The 18,938-nt window shown below is 39.6% G+C and overlaps 2 protein-coding genes across 4 annotated transcripts; one reads left to right on the plus strand and one right to left on the minus strand.

Annotated features, from left to right (window-relative positions):
- Window positions 1-1,305: 1,305 nt before the first annotated feature.
- nln (neurolysin (metallopeptidase M3 family)) lies at window positions 1,306-8,447 on the minus strand. 2 transcript variants are annotated; one of them, XM_084382287.1, is made up of 13 exons: window positions 8,348-8,447; window positions 7,549-7,816; window positions 6,851-6,999; window positions 6,284-6,388; window positions 5,908-6,010; window positions 5,657-5,817; window positions 4,733-4,868; window positions 3,252-3,618; window positions 2,822-3,023; window positions 2,542-2,728; window positions 2,317-2,445; window positions 1,956-2,092; window positions 1,306-1,848 (listed from the first exon to the last, which is right to left on the minus strand). In XM_084382287.1, the coding sequence occupies exons 2-13, from the start codon at window positions 7,778-7,780 to the stop codon at window positions 1,678-1,680; spliced, it is 2,079 nt and encodes a 692-aa protein (XP_084238413.1). In that variant the 5' UTR covers window positions 7,781-7,816; window positions 8,348-8,447; the 3' UTR covers window positions 1,306-1,677. The 2 variants fall into 2 exon arrangements, with proteins under 2 accessions (XP_084238413.1, XP_084238412.1); XM_084382286.1 differs by having other exon boundaries at window positions 8,263-8,437.
- A 38-nt stretch (window positions 8,448-8,485) lies between these two features.
- Window positions 8,486-18,611, plus strand: sgtb (small glutamine rich tetratricopeptide repeat co-chaperone beta). Of its 2 annotated transcripts, none has more exons than XM_084382303.1 (12): window positions 8,486-8,571; window positions 11,601-11,716; window positions 12,064-12,167; window positions 13,495-13,570; window positions 13,939-14,038; window positions 14,448-14,552; window positions 14,665-14,803; window positions 15,308-15,370; window positions 15,787-15,824; window positions 15,924-16,007; window positions 17,543-17,663; window positions 17,755-18,611. In XM_084382303.1, the coding sequence occupies exons 2-11, from the start codon at window positions 11,617-11,619 to the stop codon at window positions 17,652-17,654; spliced, it is 921 nt and encodes a 306-aa protein (XP_084238429.1). In that variant the 5' UTR covers window positions 8,486-8,571; window positions 11,601-11,616; the 3' UTR covers window positions 17,655-17,663; window positions 17,755-18,611. The 2 variants fall into 2 exon arrangements, with proteins under 2 accessions (XP_084238429.1, XP_084238428.1); XM_084382302.1 differs by having other exon boundaries at window positions 8,490-8,571; window positions 11,604-11,716.
- The last annotated feature ends 327 nt before the right edge of the window (window positions 18,612-18,938 follow it).

Raw genomic sequence — 18,938 nt, forward strand, 5'->3', positions numbered from 1 at the left:
TGTAGGTGTGTTTTCACCACATGCAGCAGTTTCACCATTCATGCCAAAGTCCTGCATGAATGGTTTTTTATTCCAATAAGGAAATAGGAAGAGAACATTCATTTTTCTTTACTGTTTAACTCGTGCACAGCATTTGCTATCTTATAGCGCCCCCTGGTGTATATATATATACCTTTTTTAGTCCCCCAAAATATGCAAAACCTCTTCCTTCACAATATGGAAATGAACCATTTCTCCTAATCCTGTTCTGAAAGAAGAGAGATCTGGAGATGTTTCATCACAATAGCCTAATTCCTTTAAAGGAAGACATATATAGATATATTACAGGGAGTTACATAAAGCTGTAGTGAGCCATCTTGCTTGAACATGTGCAGTTTTATCATCCTTGACTAAGTTTCTGTAGCTTTGACACAGTGTCCAATCACTACCCGTCTGTATCTGGAAATGTATATTTAAGTATTTTAATGTAATGGAAATTTGATGTTATGTCTGTATTATAAAGATAAGAAAAATACTTTGTGTCTCATCAGCCTTTGGTGATCTTTAAAAAAACTACATCTATTAAAGTAGTAAAGGAAAACTTGCAGCTGTGCGCACACACACACACACACACACACACGCACAACATGATCTCTGCCATGTAAGATATTTATGTCAATAATGAAATCAATCAAGGCTGAATTTCATTTAGCAGCTTCATTTTCAGGGTTGTGGTTCAAGGGTCAAGCTAATTTATTTGTCCTTGCACAGCAAAATTAAATAATAATTTAATAATCAAATATTATGATACAAATACACTAATAATTTACAGTGACACTTTCATAGAACAAAGCAAACAGAGTATTTCTACACTTTGGTATTACTTTTAACTATTTTTACTTGTTCTTCAACTTCTGTTAAAAATAATATAGGCTAACACACAGATGAACAGCTAGATGTTGAAGGTTCTCAGTCATCCAGGTCATGGTATTTCTAACTGCTGTATCGTAGGCAACTGGATGCGTTTCGGTTTCTTGAAGACGTTTCACTTCTCATCCAAGAGGCTTCTTCAGTTCTAACTAACAGGAGGGGAGTTGCAGGATTTAACACTTAACATACGTACAAAATAACAAGCTATTTAGAGACAAAAGCTGGTATTCGCAGCCACTCACGTGTGAGTTTTTGACATTTAATCTGGCTCCATCTCTCTGACTATATTATATTATACACTCTAATCCTTCATAGGCTCATTAACTATTAATATAAAAATAAATTCAGATTATTTATTTTATAAGGGATAAGTCAGGTCATTAACAACACTAAGCGGATTGCAAATATTTATTTCAGTGTTGGCTTATTATGAAGACCTAACATTACTAGGGAATGTTAACTTTAATTCACAAAATTACCATCACAGAGTAACCGAATCAGTTAGTTACAGGATTACATGTCATGTAGGTGTAAGAACAGCACCAAAACAGTTATTAATCTTGAATTGCCACAAACAAATAAAGAAGCAAATAGATACAAAAAGAAGAAACAGTATTAAAAGTACATTGCGTCTTTCTTTCATTTGCTTTCAAAACAAATGCACATGCTAATCAAGATCGTTAAGACGGAAGGAGGTCGTTCTCATACTGCGTTTGTTCCAGAGGGGCTGCCAGAATCAACAATAAGTGAAAGTTCCTTGTCGCTGCTTTAAAAGGTCGTATCAAATTGTATTGTTTGTGTTTCCTGAGACTTAATCAGTCCTTTGCATTGAAAGAAGGCATCCTGGCACGGGCCACGTCCGAGGAAGGTTTTCAGCATGTCCACTCCATCCACAGAGCCGCCTGCTTCCAGAATCGCCCTTCTGTACTCTTTTCCAACCTGTGTTAAAGCACGCAGGAACTAATAAAGTCACTTTGCAATAAAAGATGTATGTGTACAAGTAAATAGATATATATGATATACAGTAGAGTAATAATCAGACCCACCTTTGGATTCATAATGCCATCCTTTTTAAAACGATTGAAATAAATGTCCATGGAGTAGACTTCACTCCATAGATAGCTGTAGTACTGACCATCATATCCTCCAGCCAGGTGGCTGAAACTGGCTGTCATATTGGTTCCTGCAGAGGACAGATTGTCATCAAAATGATCTTTGTTACAAATCATTCGCATATGTTCCAAGAGAAAAGGTTGAAGGAAATGAACACAGAACAGGAAGGTATTTATTGTATTTTAAATGTAATAATTTAGGTATTCGTCCTCATAGGAGGCATAAATACATATCATCACTGATGAAAATCATTTTCAGTATTCGCCTTACAATTAAACTGTTGCTATAACTGACCTGGTGTAGCAGGAACACCCAGGATGTCCTGGCAGTGCTGTGCAAACACCTCGGTCGTATCTGCATGAGGGCTGGTGTGTAGCGACTGGTCCACTTTACTGAGGACTACCTGACGCAGGTTCATCAGCCCTGAAGGAGATAAACAAGGCAGCACATCAATAAAGACTGCTGATTCCTGTATAAAAGTTAGAGTTTTATATTTTAGGAAAAAATCCAGTGTCTGACCAGTGTTGGCTACTCTGGATGCTATCAGCTTATCGAGCAGGTTGTCTGGGATTGGTGTACCATCCTTGTAGTGGCGGGACATTCTCCTCAGAGGCTCCTTCTCCCAAACCCAGTTCTCAAGCATTTGTGAAGGAACCTCCACGAAGTCCGTCTCGACCAGGGTTCCACTGAATTCTGAAAAAATGGTCTGATACAAAACAGATAGTTTAAGTTCAAGCGCAATTGTTCTAATTAGTATTAAACAGTAGTATGAAAACATAATGAAGCAGCTGATGCCTACCTTTGAACAAATCTCATGCATAACATGACCAAACTCATGGAAATATGTCTCTACTTCATGGTGTTGGAGGAGAGAGGGCCATCCTTTTCTGGGTTTTGTAAAGTTAGCCACCATAGCTGCCACTGGGATCCTGCGTTTTGCATCAGGTCCTCTGCAGCCGGGTTGGAGTCCAAAGCAGGCTGCGTGGCCGTACTTTCCTTCCCTTGTGGAAGATGACATTACAAATGTCAAACAGTAAGACTGAATCTGAACATTAACACAAATAAAAAGCGCTAATCACTTCTAGCTTCAATCTGAGATGAAACAATTAGTTGATAGAAAATTGTTTTGCAACTATTTTGATAATCAAATAAATTATTCAAGCAATTTTTCAAGCAAGTTTTAACATGTTCAAAATAAAAACTTATCTAAAAAGTGACACATTCTCTACCTTGGATGTAAGTCCAGGTAGAACTGGCCGACCTCCTCTCCGGTTTCAGTGTCATGTGCTGAGTAAAGCTTGACATCCTCATGCCACACATGTGCATGTTCCACCTCTGTGAACGTGAGACCCAGCAGCTCCTGGTAGATACCGAGCAGTCCTTCTGTCACCACGTCCAGCGGGAAATACTCGATCAGTTTGTCCTTGTTCACAGCAAACTTGCACTGCTCCACTTGATTCATGTAGTAGGGTAAATCCCAGGCATTGATCTGTCCATCAAACAGGAGGCCCTTCATCAAGCACTCCCTCTTCTTCAGTGCAAGAATGTATTTCCTCTCCTTGATTCCAATGGGCTTCAGAGTTTCATAGAAAGTATCTGGAAAGTGGGAAACATACAGTACAGATCAAAGTGGAATCTTTTTTAATCTAAAACAATTACAGCAAGTTTTTTTTTGGGCACCAAAAGTTTTTAACATCTGAACGCTTCTGTGGACACTGAGGGTTTTTATAATGCCTCATTTTCAGGGGTGCTACAGTCCCCTCAGCACCCAGGGGTTACAGGAAGTAGATAGTACAACCATACTCGGGTATTACACTGCACACTGTAGGAGTAACTCATTTAATATAACTAACTACAACTTGTAATGTATACAGCTAGGATTACATACATTTCGACAGTTATTAACCTAGATTCAATGGGTATTTATTTCTATTAGGACAGGGACTCTTACATTGTCTGAGAGCACATATCTAATTTTAAACATAGGTTTACGTAAATTTTACAATGTCAAGCCATCTTAATAGGTTAAATCTCAAAATTTCTTAATTACTCATCTATTTCAAGTGTTTGAAACATGCAAACAATTAAACAATAAGATACAGTTATATACAATGTAATAACAAATAAAACTGAATTTAGATTTTCCCCATGAAGAAGACACTAAGACTCTAGTTGCACTTTGCACTACCAATATATCTATAAAGGTAATACAAAGTCAGAGTGCAACATCTGCATTTTTCGGGTCATAGGTCAAATAATCGGTCATGATTTTTAAGCCATGGAAGTTACTTAAAGAATATATTCAATATGCACATAACTGCTGTTGAAGCCATTTCTTTCAGTTTCATTGTGTGCGTAGTTTCTGCAGTTCGCCTTTAAAGGGCAGTATAGTAGCAAGATAGTGACACACACATGTTCAGCCCCTTTTCACTGTGATATATGACTCATGTGCCGCATGCCATAAATTACTATATGTTCCACTACATACAAGAGGGCATGTGGTGCAACATACACTTCATTAAATGCAACAGGCATGAGGTGTAGCATTTCTCTCATCTAGTCGAGTCTGTCTACTTCCTCGTCTATCTAAACAGTGAGGTTTATTTTTCTTATGCCAAGCCGTTATGAGATAGTGTGAATCATGTTAAATGACAGAGTGTTTGGAAGTGTGCGTGTGAGGTTGTGAGGTGAAAGGTCAGAGAGGTCATACCTAAAAAGTCAGACACAGTGCTTGCATTCTTGGCCATGTTAATCTCCAGCACATAATTTGCATGGTTGCTATAACCAAGTAGGTCGGCCACCTTTGCCCTCAGTTGTACCAACTCTTCAAGGATCGCCGTGTTTGCCTAGAAAAAAGAAAGGCTGTAGAATAAGATATTTATCAGCAGTGGTGCAAGAAGTATTCAGATCCTTCAGTGAAAGTAGTAATACCATACTGTGAAAATACTCCACTACAAATGAAAGTCTTGCATTTAAAACTTTAAGTATCTAAGTACATCATTACCTCACGCACATTTCAGACCAGGTATACACATTGTTTTTACAGATCTTTGTAAAGTCTGTTTCAATATGAGCTCTATAGATCAATCATTGATCATCCTGACATGCAATAATCATGTCTGAGATATCATTGCCATTATGATTTGGACAGCCCCAGGACACATTCAAAGAAGCTGTAGGTGTGCAGCCTGCCGCCTGCAATGCAAGAGCTCACTGAGGCTGCTCCTTCCTGTTCCACTTGGTGTTTCACCAGCTGAATGCCTTTAATGTGAGGCAGCAGCAGGAGAAATGTTTGGTTTGCATTAGCAGTAACTTAATACAGCTCTGATACAGCTATTAGGGGAGTAAACAGTGAGGTTGATATCAATAACATCATCATTACTTCTCATATCCATGTGCGTAGGCATGCAATTTGAATCCAGTGTAGGAATGTTGGTCTCCATATAGAGAAAAATGCCAATTTTCATTTCATGAAAATCTTAAGAATTACGACTGTGGAGCACAATATTTGCAAGTGACAGCGTTATTTCTCCAGAGAGGGCTGCAGGTGTTTATGCACAAGTTAAAAAAGGACCAGGCTGGCTATGGTCTGGAAAGTGTTGAGCATACAGATTTATCATCCGATTCCAGTTACCTCTTTACACCTGCTGTGAAAAGCTGTTTCCATCTTCCTCCTGGTCTCAGGATTGTGACACCTCTTCATCAGTGGAAAGTAATGGGGATATTCAAGCGTAACTTTATACTGCCCATCTGCTGTCTTGTCCAGTCCATTGAGATAACTGTCGGCCAGGCCGGCTTAACACAAGAGGACCACAACATGAGTGAGAGAGAGGCCAATGCTTATTTATAATAAGCTTTGGCTGAGTTTTATTAATATAAGCTTACCCAGTTCACGCTCAGAGAAAACAAGAAACGTATTTTCCTCATTTATATTCTTGTTAAACTCTATGGAGAGTTCACTAATGAGCTTGGAGGTTCTTTTGATTTCCTTGGGAGAGAAAAGGGAAGTAAAAAAAAACAGAAAATTTAATCAATTTCAAGGATTTGACATGAAGTTTACAAGCAGAATTTGTGATCAAAATGTAGACAACAGGGCAACACAACAACAAAACTTTAAAATAAAAGACTCGCTATCACTTCACAACTGATTAAGTTGTCTTTTTATACAGTTTACTCAGACACCGAGAAAAACATGCTTAATTTTGTTATGTTATATCTACAACCAAATGTTTAATTTTGAATTAGTCACCTATTGCATTACCTCTTGTATATCTTTCGACAGGTGCAATCCTTTCCTCTTGCCCGATGTCACAAGTCGCTCTAAGAATCTCTTTTCTTCATGTGAAAGTTTGTTTTGAAACTTTTGCTGTCAAAAAAAATCATCACAAAAAACAAACACACTTCTTCATATGGGCAGAATTAAGGCAAAATGTATTCAACTATGCCAGACAGCTCTACGTGGATTAAGATATGGTATTGGTTACCACTAGGTTAGATCAGATTAAATTTCTTTTCCAAGCTAAATAGGATGCTGGAGTCAAATGAGGGTAAGGACACTGTACCGTCATTTGACCCCAGCATCTGGTCTTAATATAAAACACTTCAGGCCTATCATTTGTTGCCCTTTGGCTGACATAAGATGTGACAATGATCTATCGCTGGCATAGCTGCTGTGATAAATGCATCAAATCCTCACACGTTAGATTTTAATTAGCTTCAACTCAAATTTGTTTTATGGGAAAGATTAACACCTTATTATTATCTTAGTGGGCTAGAGGTCTAATTAAAGGACAGTTTTAGATGAACCTTCTCCTCTCATGAAGCATACCTGCAAGGCAGTGATTCGCTTGAAGACATCCTCCCTCATACTTATCTCCACATCAAACTCAGACAGTTTCTTGTCTGCGTCCGTGCTCGCTGTCCGGACCTCTTTAGCAGGACAAACATACTGAGGGAAATCAAGAACGTGGCGCGATGCTAAGGGAACAGATAAACACAAAACAGACCATGAATGTTAGTACCAACAGCAGAATAATAAGGCTGGTGTTGAAACATACTTTTCTTCTACAAATCCCATAAAAAGTTTTAGTCAGTCTCAGTAATTTCCAACTTTCTTACTGAAGATCAAATCTTCAAAAGCGAGCCTGAAATAAAAACTTACTTTTTAAAAACAGCTGGGTAAATACAAGAGTAAATCACGTTTTTGTTGGGGACTATTTTCAGCTGCGGATGAATACACATTTGCTGCTATACTTCATATTTAAATGTATATGGGACTGCTAAAAATAACTACAGTGCCCAGTGCTCACTTTGCATCAATGCTATTGGATCGTCGATCATTGAATCAATATATCAATACGGATCGATGCATCATTGAACCCCTACTTTCGGGTACTTAATACAACACTGATTTTTGGACGACAGAGATGCTTGGCTACACAGAAAATACTTGTTAACAGGTCCTTTCATATGATTATTGACAAAACAAAATGTAGATTACCACTTGAATTATCCTTAAATACTTACATGCATAGTCCAGTTTGACATAAGCCAAAGCTTTCAGCGTGTTTTCCACAGAAACATCCTCTATCTTTATCGCTACAATGTCATCGTACACCTTCTTTACTCTGCTAATCAAACCATCTGTCACGGTCCTGATCTCAGCTGGTGACAGGTCCCATCTCAGTTTATTCCTCTTATTTCCAGCCTGAGAGCTGCAGTCTCTGGCAGGCATCAGAGCCCCATTCTGGATGGTCATTCTCAGGACAGGTGTGTAGTAGACCCTGCAGAGGACCTACACCAGAGTTTAGTAACTTTAAAAACACATTTCACACTAGAGCCCACACTAGAGCGAGTGAACCCAACAGGTGGCACTAACACGAGCAATAAATTCTTCAAAGTCACACTTGAAACGTGCCCTGCATTTCTCCCATGCTAAGCTGAGTGACCTTTTCCCTTCCCACAGCGTCCAGTCAGGGTTAGGTTTCATTGCATGGCAGCGAAAAGCCTTTCAAAATATGCTGCGTGAGATACCTTCCAAACACCTCAGTGATTTATTTTACATTTTTATTTAATGCTTGTTTTTTTAATGATTAACAGGTGTTAATATAACTCACAGCAAATTAGTTGAACGTACAGTACGAGAGGGAGCCGGTACGCCCTCTATAAATCTGTCACACATGCGTTAGATAAACAAACAAAATGGCTGCTTTTTAACTGTAAATGTAACCGGAAGCGTACCTGCAAACGCGTGCGGTGGACTACAGCTCTTAACGCACACATGCCGGCGGTTTCATGCGTTTATCCGTGCGGGGAAAACACCAACTTTCGCCTCCTCTTTGCTGTGTCTCAGTCCCAACAGCACCACCACCGGCTCCACCACCACCACCAGCAGCAGCAGCGTCCTCCCTCTCCCTCCTCGCGCGTGCAGAGAGCGCCTTTATTTCCGCTGTCAACGCGCATGCGCCGAGGAGGATGCGATCAAGCTGACACACAAGTCCTCATGACGCGGTAGCAGGCAGCAGACAGCTGGATAAGAGCTCAGCTCAGGTAGGTGGGCGGCCGGGAGGAGGAGGAGGAGTGGGGGGGGGACACTGTAGCATCCTTTGACATATGTTAAAAATAAATCCGCTTCGTGGTGTTTGCACGGGTGTGACCTTTTTCTCTCCAGATCCGCAGATTGTGATTGTTTTAGCCCAGCATCACACACTGGGGCTTGCACGCACTGCGCGAGCCATGTCGTCCGGATCGATACAGATTTTTTTAAATTTTTTTTAGGAATATAAACACCAAACATCTGTCAGTGCTTGTGTTTCATTGAATGCATTCTGTTTTTCTTTTCCTTAAAACAAACATATGACGCATGTATAGTGAATAAAAACACATCTCGCCTCCCATTATTCTATTACATCACAGCTTCTGCATCACTGCATTTACGTGTGTCAACACACGCTGAGGGAGGAGTGGCTGAGACCCTAAAATGAACATAACAACGAGTGGTTATAGCACGTGATGGAGATATTAGGCAGTGTTTGTATTTGTAAGTCAGTTTTACCAAATTACAGAGGATTTAGTGGCCTCTGTTTTTTTTTTTTTCACCTGCTGCAAAATTATGTTTGGACCTGACAGAGAAAAAACACAGAGCAAGGGACCGATGGGTTTTTTTGTTATCATCATAATAATCGTTTTGCTTTTATCCTCCAAAGACTCCCAAAGCATCCTTGCTAAGTGGATAATGATGGAGGTAATAGAGAACAACATGGCTGTGTAAGCAAATTGCTGTGTGGCCAGTATTGTTGCAATTTGATTTAAAGGGTAACTCCATCAATTTTACACATTTAAAGTGTGTTAACAGGTCTTGGGGAGTATGACTGCATGTGTGAAAAAAAAGTGTTATAAAGCCTTTTGTGGCTCCAGTTGCACTAAGCTGTATTGTGGGTAATGTAGGCGCTAAGTTGTCTATCAGTGCACTACTATAACATTGCTGGACTCATTATGGAGAGTTTAAAAACAAATGGTCAATATCGATACAGCAGAACCAGAAATATCAACTTTTTTTATTCCACGCATTCTTCTTCCTTTTCAAAAACCTGTTACCTATATTACCCACAATGCCGCTAAGCCACTGAGTGACATCACTGGAGGCAATTAATCAGATTACATACAGTTTCCTCTGGAGCCACGAAAGCTTTAAATTACTTTTCTCACATATGCAGCAGCACTCCCCAAGACCTGTTAACACACTTTTATGTGAACAATTGGTGGAGATGCCCTTTAAAAAATGCAATTAATTAAAATACCAAAGATTTATTATCTCACGGGGAGTCTTGAGCCTTTGGGGCTCTTGGACAGTTGCCCACTTCTCTCAGTTGATAATCCAGTCCAGGATAAGAACTAATTACCCAGGACAATGTTATATGCCTACAGTATGGATGGTTATGTTGTCACATACATTTAACAAACCATCAAAAAACCCATCAAACCACTTAACGCATAAATGATAATACTGTCTCTGAACACACAAAGGATCATAAAAACATGCTTAACTAATGCTCAAATAAGTCTGTATGGTGCACAACAAGATCTTTGGCTGGGGAAAAAAATGAAAGTAAAGAGAAAGTATCCTTCTACCAGAATTGACAAACATGCAATAGATGTTGCATGTACAGAACAGATAAATAGATAGAAGTAGATTATAGAAAATATAATCAAACGGTAATAAAATGCATGAATTAAAGGCAAACATATTTTATCAATCACCTTCTTGCTATTAGTAAAGAAAGTCCTACATGAAAACAGTTTTTCTGCCAAAGTCACAAGAGTTAGAACACCCACACAGTCCTGATGGAGATGATTATTATCAGTTTCGACTCTCTTCATAAACAAAACCAAAACATGTTGTTTTTCTTTTTAATCATGAATATTTAATGTTATAGAGACATTTTTAGAGGCATAAATACAAGAAGTGTCAGTATGAATTCCTGTTGTTCACCATAAATAAATGATCTGGTCATTATGTGTTTATATGATGTGTTAACACATAGACAATCATGAATGATTGTTAATTCAGTTACATTATACAGTGAATTCATTTACAGCCTGTGCCACCACTTCAGCTGGAGGCCAGTTACTGTAAATAGAGCAGACCCATGCGTTTCAACAGCCTCTCATATCATGTTCAAGTATGAACCGTTTTTTTCAAACGGTAGTCAAATGTGAACATCTACATGTTGCCACATGACCCAACGTTGTTTATTTACTGTGCTGTGGGATGGAACATAAGTTTTGATTTATTACATAAAGATATTTTTGTTGCTGTTGAAAGAACGGGAGAGTTGCACAGAGGAGTTCTGCAGTAAAACCAAAAACATCAGGTAGAGCTGCAATGATTAGTCGCTCCAAAGAAAATGAATCGCCAACATTTTAATCAGTTAATTGTTTCTTGTTGTTTCTTTGCCATTTATGAGAGCAGATAAAGAGTCTTTGGGTTTTGGACTATTGATTGGACAACAGAGGCAATCTGAATTTGTCTCTTTGGGCTCTGGGAAATCGTGATGGGCATTTCTTTGTACAACCTTTTTTTCATTGTAGAGACTAAGCAATTTTGGAATAATCGTGACAATAATCAGTAGATTAATTAACAATGAAAATAATCAGTCGTTGAAGCCCTTTGAGCAGTTGACAATATGTTTGAGCATACGGCAAAAGTTAAGAAAAACCTGTCGGGTCATGCAGCAACATGTAGATGTTTGCATCTGACCACAGCTTCATATTTCTCTGAGAATATCTACTGTTCTGCAAATGCATAAATCTGAAATGCCCTTCTCTTTGTCACTAAAATCCAGCTAATATTCTGGCAATGTATGAACCATTAGTTAATAATCCATTAAGTGTTAACTAATCACAAAAACTCAGTGTCTTGATCATTTGAGGATTCATGAAAACCCAGCATTAATTCATCACGAGTCATGTATTACTTATAGCATGTGTTTTTTACATAAAGTGTCACCCTATGAATAATACAGCCATCGACGTGTGGGCCCCTTTCTGTTTCTCTCCAAACATCTTCCTGTTCCCAGCAGATTCTAGGTAAAAATGGCAGTGGAGAAGCGTCTGGCATTCTCTATTGTGCAGTTCCTACGAGATCAAACACATTGTGGCGCTTTGAATTCTGATGAGCAGGAGAGCCTTGAAGGTAGGTCAACCACACTGTTCACTTACACTTTGGAAAGCTTCTTTACAAATGTAGGACACTCCGCTCCTCTCCCGTCTGTTTCAGAATGAAACTAACATACATATGTTCTCAGTTGACTATCGTGGTGCGGAGAGAATAAACAGGAGTAGGTTTCATCAGCTCAGAGTGTGATGTGCAGTATGTGCGGTGGCGTGTTTCATCCCAGATGAACAGGACAGTTTAAATCTCTGTGTGTGCAGCCAAGCTCTGACTCACCAGAATCACACTGCCAACTCTCAGACTGATTGTTCAGCTGTTGTCTAAAAATCTCACAATTTCTCTCATCAACATTGATCCTGTCACTACAGTTGCGATACAGTGTTTGGAGACAACCTTTAAGATCAGTTCCAGTGACTGCCACCTCGCCGTGCCACAGCCTCTGAGAGAGATATTCCTCAATTCACTGCTCAAGGTGGGTGCTGCACAAAACGCTTTAAAGGTCCCGTATTATGCTCATTATCATGTTCTTAATTTACTAAGAAAATGTTCAAGAAGCACATTATTGTTCTCATTCTGTCCATTGCTGCAGCACCTCTATTCACTCTCTGTCTGAAGTCTCCGTTTTAGTGCCTGTCTCTTTAAGACCCCCCTTCCAAAAAGCTCAGTCTGCTGATTGGTCAGCTCTCACAGACCTGAGCAGGCACCGCCCATGTTGTTTTGGTGATTTTGCAACCATGGCCGTGCCGGGGGGCGTGACAGAGGGCGGTGACTCTTTAGTTGTGACATCACAACCTAGCAGTAATCCTGACAGCTTGTTTAAAGGTGCAGTTTGTTAATACGGCGGTGTGCATTTCCACATAAATTAAGCATTTTAATTATTTTACAGTATGTATCAGTGATGTAAAAATTACCCCAAAAGTCATACTTAAATATAAGTAAAGGTATCATGTTAAAATATGACTTTGGTAAAAGTGAAAGTCACCCATATGAATAGTGCTTGAGTAAAAGTATCTGGTATTAAATGTACTGAAGTATTAAAAGTAGTTTTCTGGCCATACCCACTTAAATATAAAAGTAAATTATACATATATTTACATGTATGCACTTACTATGGGTTGACTGATTATCAGCCTGGCTGATTAGTGGAACTGATATTCAGTATTTTTCTGATACTCCAAAATAACAAGTAACTAAAGTTATCAGCATCCAAAATGTAGTGGAGTGGAATTAAAAAAGTAGCAGAAAATGGAACAGTACAAGTACCTCAAAATTGTAATTAAGTACAGTACTTCAGCTACATTCAGTCACCGCCAAAAACTATTGAAACACGTAAATGAGCCACACCAGATGTGACATTTGTTGGATGTTTTCTTCCATCTGGAACAGATTTATGAGCCTACAGTACTTCATTGTGATGCTGTCTTGTCACCTTTATCAAACCATTTCATCTTCTACAGTTCGGCTTTTGCATTTTGCCATATTGCATAATATTTCGGTTTAATTGTGCAGCCTTAACGTGAATTTAGCTTATACAGCATCAGGATGTGTTTAAATCAAGAATGAATGTATGTTGCATTATTCACTGTCAACCCGATAAACCTTCGTCACAGCAGACATTTTGACTAATATCACTGTGGCTGCCTGCCAATGCACGCTGCTTCACTGGCACTGACTACTGACTTGCTTTCATAGAACAGAGTCACCATTAATGATATTGGTTGTACCTGTGCTTTCCCTTCATTCTTTTCTTTAGTAAATCACTTCAATGATGTTTTTTTTCCTATTTTGCATGTACTCAGAATGACAACCTGACCGTACCAGAGACGTCCCCCTCTCCAGAAGACATCGAAAGAGCAGAGCAACTTAAGAATGAAGGTGAAGTTAAAACTCTTCATACTGACTCTGATTTCATTATGTGTGATTGCTGTGCCTCTGCCTGCAGCATCACTGGCAGCAGACCAATATTTTTTAGTGCCTCAATTTAAGCAACATCATAAATATAATGAGCTTTTTCACAAATTGTTTTGAAGAGAGAACAGAGGACAGCAGAGGAACTGATACATGCGGCGTTAAATGTGCCTCAGACGTGTTTCAGCTCATAGGAATATTCAAAAACATGTTGCTGAACCCAATCTGACTAGACATTTCTTAGGATGATAAAAAGCAAAACTACTTCTATGATAACTGTTGTAACCACAGCCTGTCTTTGTGTAACACTGAACAATCCAATATTTCATTTTCAGGGAACAATCACATGAAGGAGGAGAACTACAGATGTGCAGTGGAGTGCTACACAAAGGCCATCGATCTTGACTTGAGAAACGCTGTGTACTACTGCAACAGGTATTTACAACAGCAGCGCGATTTCACACGCTGCCACTGTTTTTTCTGCATCTATTATGGTTTTTATACAACAGCAGACAGGAGACAAGCAGTGATAAATAGCCTGTGATGTCACATTGACACGATGTAATTTTTTAACTGGACTAAACAGCTTGCTGGTGAATCGACTCTCTTTCTTGTGCATCGAGGTACTACAAACCCTTTGGAGGGACCAGGGTCTAAATTAAGTTAATTGACATTATTTTGCCCCCAAAAAAGGTCCCTGCTTGGATGGTAGAATTTGCTATAAGTGCAGGGACTTTTTTCAGTAACTGAAAATTACCTGCAGAGTACCGGCATCTTTTATTACAGTCACCATTTTTAAAAATCTGTAAAGGTGAGCACGGTGTCTGAATGTTACACTTTGCAGGGCTGCAGCTCACAGTAAACTGGGAAATTATACAGAGGCAACAGGTGACTGCGAGAGAGCCATTGGGATTGATCCTACGTACAGCAAAGCGTATGGAAGAATGGGGTGAGTCAGGCTACAGAAATGTTTCATCTTACGACAAGTTACTTTGGGGTTTTTTTTCCTACGTAATCTGCTGCCTAATATATCGATATTTCTCTTTGATTTGTTTCTCTAGTTTGGCTTTGACGTCCATGAGCAAGTATCCAGAGGCAATAACCTACTTCAAGAAAGCGCTGGTATTAGACCCCGAGAATGATACGTACAAGTCCAACCTGAAGATCGCAGAGCAGAAGCAGAAAGAAGCAACCAGCCCAGTAAGTAAATAAACGCATATTAGCCCTTATTTTCTTATGTATATCTCATTGAAGGAAAAGTTCACAAAAAAATGAAAATTCAGTCGCTACCTACTCACCTCCATGTCGATTGGAAAGTTGGGTGATGTGTGGTTCACGAAACATTTCTGGAGCTTCACAGCAAAACAGCTTTGCAGCAAGTAGATGGGGTAAATGGCTCCATACAGCTTGTACAGCATAATCCAAGTCTCCAGAAGCCCTGAGATCCCAGACTGATTCAAAAAGACATTATTTACACCCTTGAAGCACAGTCGAGCTCTTCTGGTAGGGTGTCCCCATCTACTTCAGTTGTTTCTGAGAATGCTGCAACGCTGTTGTCCTGTGAGGCTCCAGAAATGTTTTGTGCGTTACGAAACTTCACCCGACTTTCCAGACTAGATGATGTCTGAATTTTCTTTTTTGGGTAGACTTTTCCTTCAACTAGCCCTGATTATTTTGACCTTTACCTATGCCTGTGTGCCACAGATAGCTGCTGGATTGGGGTTTGACATGGCTAGTTTAATCAACAACCCTGCCTTCATCAGCATGGTAAGAGTTTTAATATATACACTGTACATAAACAGCCCGGCACAGTAGAGGCTCTCTGCCGTTCAGTAAACCATTTGTCCTGGAGTCTTATGTTTTGTGTCTGGCAAGGTTGGACCAGATATTTTCCCTAATTAGTCCCCTGAGTGACAGTTAGCCCGTTAATCAACAGAGTTTATTGTCTAGTGGAAAGGGCCTTGTCTCGGGCTGGAGCGTCGTTAAACGATGACACACGGGAACGTCTGCCAGGTCGAGAACGCTTTTAAAAGCATGCCAGAGTTTTTATTGCAGCAACAGTGACAAGATACATCTAAATCAGACTGCTGTTCAGGGCCCGCAGCAGTAGATAATAACAAAACTGCCCTTTTAAATACATTTGTGTGAGACAAAGTGGATTTCAGCTCGAGTTCTGTTTACAGGCTGCAAGCGTGATGCAGAACCAACAAGTACAACAGCTGTGAGTGCCAAAAATAATTGATTGCATTTAGGGGTCGCTTTCAAGTTGGAGTTTAAACACATGCTTTGACTCACTGTCACTGTGTCACTGTGTGGTCAGTATGTCAGGAATGATGTCGAACGCAGTCGGCGGGCCTGCAGCCGGAGTGGGCGGACTGTCAGACATTTCCAGCCTGATTGAAGCGTGAGTACACTCAACTCAACATTTAAAGGATTAAAGGGAATCATTTTAAAGAGTTTTACATGAGGTATACATGTGTGAATACGTACTATTGATATTGAAATTCAATATTTTGGGAAACCGATAGCCCTCTCAGGATTGTGTGGTAAATATGAAGCTAAAAGACTATTTGTTGGCATGTAACAGTCACTTCCTAGTGTCTTTAGGGATGCTTGTAAGCGGATCTTGTTACCTTCTACTTGTTTCCATCATCATTTTACCTCTTATTTGTAGCTATTTATCCATCGAGTTACCATATAGAAGAAAGCGTGCATCTACTCATGGACGAGAGGCACGTGCTCGTGACGGCAACAGTTGTACTTGGCTGAGCTGCAACGTTGTCTAGCGTTGTTGACCAGCCTCTTGTCCATGAGTAGACATGCGCCGCCTGCTCTGTGGTTCTACAGTTGGTGGGTGAAGTTAGTAGAAAGAAAATAGTTCCCCTATGAAGCTGCTGTGGATTATCTTGAGTAACTGGGTCATGATTTTTGGAAAGACACATTAATGTTAAGATTTTTAAATGTATTTTCCTGGCGCTTAGAGGCAAGGCAATTAATTCATACAGCACCATTGGGACACAAGGCTATTAAAGTGCTTTACAGGGGCATAAAAAACACATAAAAATACGTCGAGAAGTGCTTAAAATTAAAATTTAAATGACAATAAAAACAAAAGCAATAGTTACAGATTGAAAAGAAGCTATGAATCTAATTCACAGGGAAGCCACAGTGAACAGTAATGTTTCAAGCCCTTGTTTAAATGAGCTGACAGCTTTAGCAGACATAAAACTGCTCAGGAAGCGTAAGTACACGCAAGCCGCAAGCCACAAGCCACAAGCCGAGTGACATCTAGTCACGTTATATCAAAGTGAAGATTGACTGACATCTTTGAAACCAAAACAATCTAGATCAGTAAATAGCACTACAGGTAAGAAGAAAAATATGTATTTTTGTTTTGGGGTGAACTGCCACTTTAATGCTAAGCTAAGCTAACCAGCTGCTGGCACTATCCCCATATTTACTGTGCAGACATGAGTGGTATAGACATGAGTGGTATCGATCATCTCATCTAATTTTCAGCAAGAAGGCAGATACTATCTCAACATTTCTGAAAACAATTTCATGCGGCAAAGTTTTACCAACATGGTGCGTGATATTTTATCTCTGCTGCTCACTGCAGCACGTCTGTGATTCACCTCAACAGGCACTTTTCTGAATAATGAAAACAGGACGAAACAGTGTGTAATTACCCTCTAAAGTGATGCGACATTTTCCCTTTACATAATATTTTATCCCAGCATAAGAATCTTTTGTTGTTTCTGGTTTAGTATGAACTTCCTGTGCTGTTTCTGTCCACAAAGTGAGGAGATGAGGCCGTTCTCTCCCAGGGGAGGATTCCTGTTATTTTACTGTATATTAAAAACAGCAATTTCTCACCCTGCTTTGTGTGAGCTGCTGTTCTGGTAGATTGTAAACAGAGTTATGTCGTCTCTCTGTCAGAGGACAACAGTTTGCGCAGCAGATCCAGCAGCAGAACCCAGAGCTGATCGAGCAGTTAAGGAACCACATCCGGAGCCGCTCCTTCAGCGGCAGCGCCGAGGAGCACTCATGATCTCCTCAGGTATATTTCAAACCAAACCACCGGCTCACTTTATGTAAGATTGAAATATATCCGCATCATTAACATGCATCATTTTTTTTTTTTATTACAGTCCCACGTTTTTTTTTTCCAAGGAAGGGCAACCATATGGCGCGATTTACAATCTCTACACCCATTTCTCAAGTCAAATCCCCGGCATAGCTGGATTGAAGAGACAAGGATGGGGTTGAAGGCACTTTACTGTGACTAAAGGCTCTGGAGCGGAGAGATGAGGGCCTAGAGACTGGACCATGAAATGAAGCATCCCACACATCTAGGGCAAAAACATATTGTAAACACCTAATCTTAAAAAAAGAGCCAAGAAGTCATTCAGCCTGCCGAGAGAACATGAGTAAATCCTGTCTTCAGAGCTTTCACGTGTTTTGTATGTGCTGAAAACACTGCCCTCTTCATGTTATGAGTTGAGGATCCTTCTGTCTAGTCACGATGAACGGAGGGTTTGGGAGGAATGTACTTTTACAGCCTTGCAGGGAACATTCAAGCTTTTTCTCATACAGTAACATCAGGTTTGTTTATACTGCATACTGTTTCATATTATTTTTGTAGACAGAAAACGCTCTTACCGGAGGATAAACACCATCCAGTCCTCGAACACGTAGGACTCACACATCACTGCTTTGAAATGACTTCATTTTGAATTGAGACAACTGTCTAATGGTATAGCAGTGTTTGCAGCCTGCATTATGTTGTTATTGCACTTTAGCAAAAATTAATAAATGTCCCCCCTTTAAGCATATTTAATTGTTCATTAACTGGTAATAAAGTATTCAGACAGTTCATTTTGCATGCTCTTAAATCTGGTATTTGAGATCAGATGCTTTATGGAAACAAATAGGTATGCTAGGGCAGCACAATGTTTTGTCTAAAACATGTGAATAAATGTCTTGAAAATTGAGCAACTACTGCTTGTATGTTTGTCTTTGTGTCATTATTATTGAGATGTATTTAGTGTGAAGTCTTTTGTGTTATAATGTCTTCAAATTTGAATCAGTTTGAAGCCATAGATCTACCCGACACCTTTATCAGACACTTTAAAAGGGGTAAATGCAGCAATTTAGAACTGAGAAAATCCCCAGAAAGAGTGATGAACTAGGGGTGTGAAGTTGTCAGGAAACGTTTAACAGAGAGCTGAAGTGAAACCACAAATTCCTGTAATATTCTCCCTGAGAGAACAATAAAATGAGCTCATATTGTCTCAGGGGGCAAGCAATTGGTTTTGAAAACCGACAGGAAATC

The sequence above is a fragment of the Pagrus pagrus genome, assembly GCF_965226575.1.
Source record: "Pagrus pagrus genome assembly, chromosome: 19".
Classification (NCBI taxonomy): Eukaryota; Metazoa; Chordata; class Actinopteri; order Spariformes; family Sparidae; genus Pagrus; species Pagrus pagrus.

Bases quoted from the DNA above. Each gene is read 5' to 3' on its own strand.
- sgtb (XM_084382303.1), top strand. From the start codon at position 11,617: ATGGCAGTGGAGAAGCGTCTGGCATTCTCTATTGTGCAGTTCCTACGA. The intron at 11,717-12,063 runs GTAGGTCAACCA...CTGTCACTACAG, and splicing joins TGAGCAGGAGAGCCTTGAAG to TTGCGATACAGTGTTTGGAG. The intron at 15,371-15,786 runs GTAAGAGTTTTA...TTCTGTTTACAG, and splicing joins ACCCTGCCTTCATCAGCATG to GCTGCAAGCGTGATGCAGAA.
- nln (XM_084382286.1), bottom strand. From the start codon at position 8,304: ATGTGTGCGTTAAGAGCTGTAGTCCACCGCACGCGTTTGCAG. The intron at 3,024-3,251 runs GTAGAGAATGTG...ATCTTCCACAAG, and splicing joins TACCTGGACTTACATCCAAG to GGAAGGAAAGTACGGCCACG. The intron at 2,093-2,316 runs GTCAGTTATAGC...TGTCCTCTGCAG, and splicing joins GGGTGTTCCTGCTACACCAG to GAACCAATATGACAGCCAGT.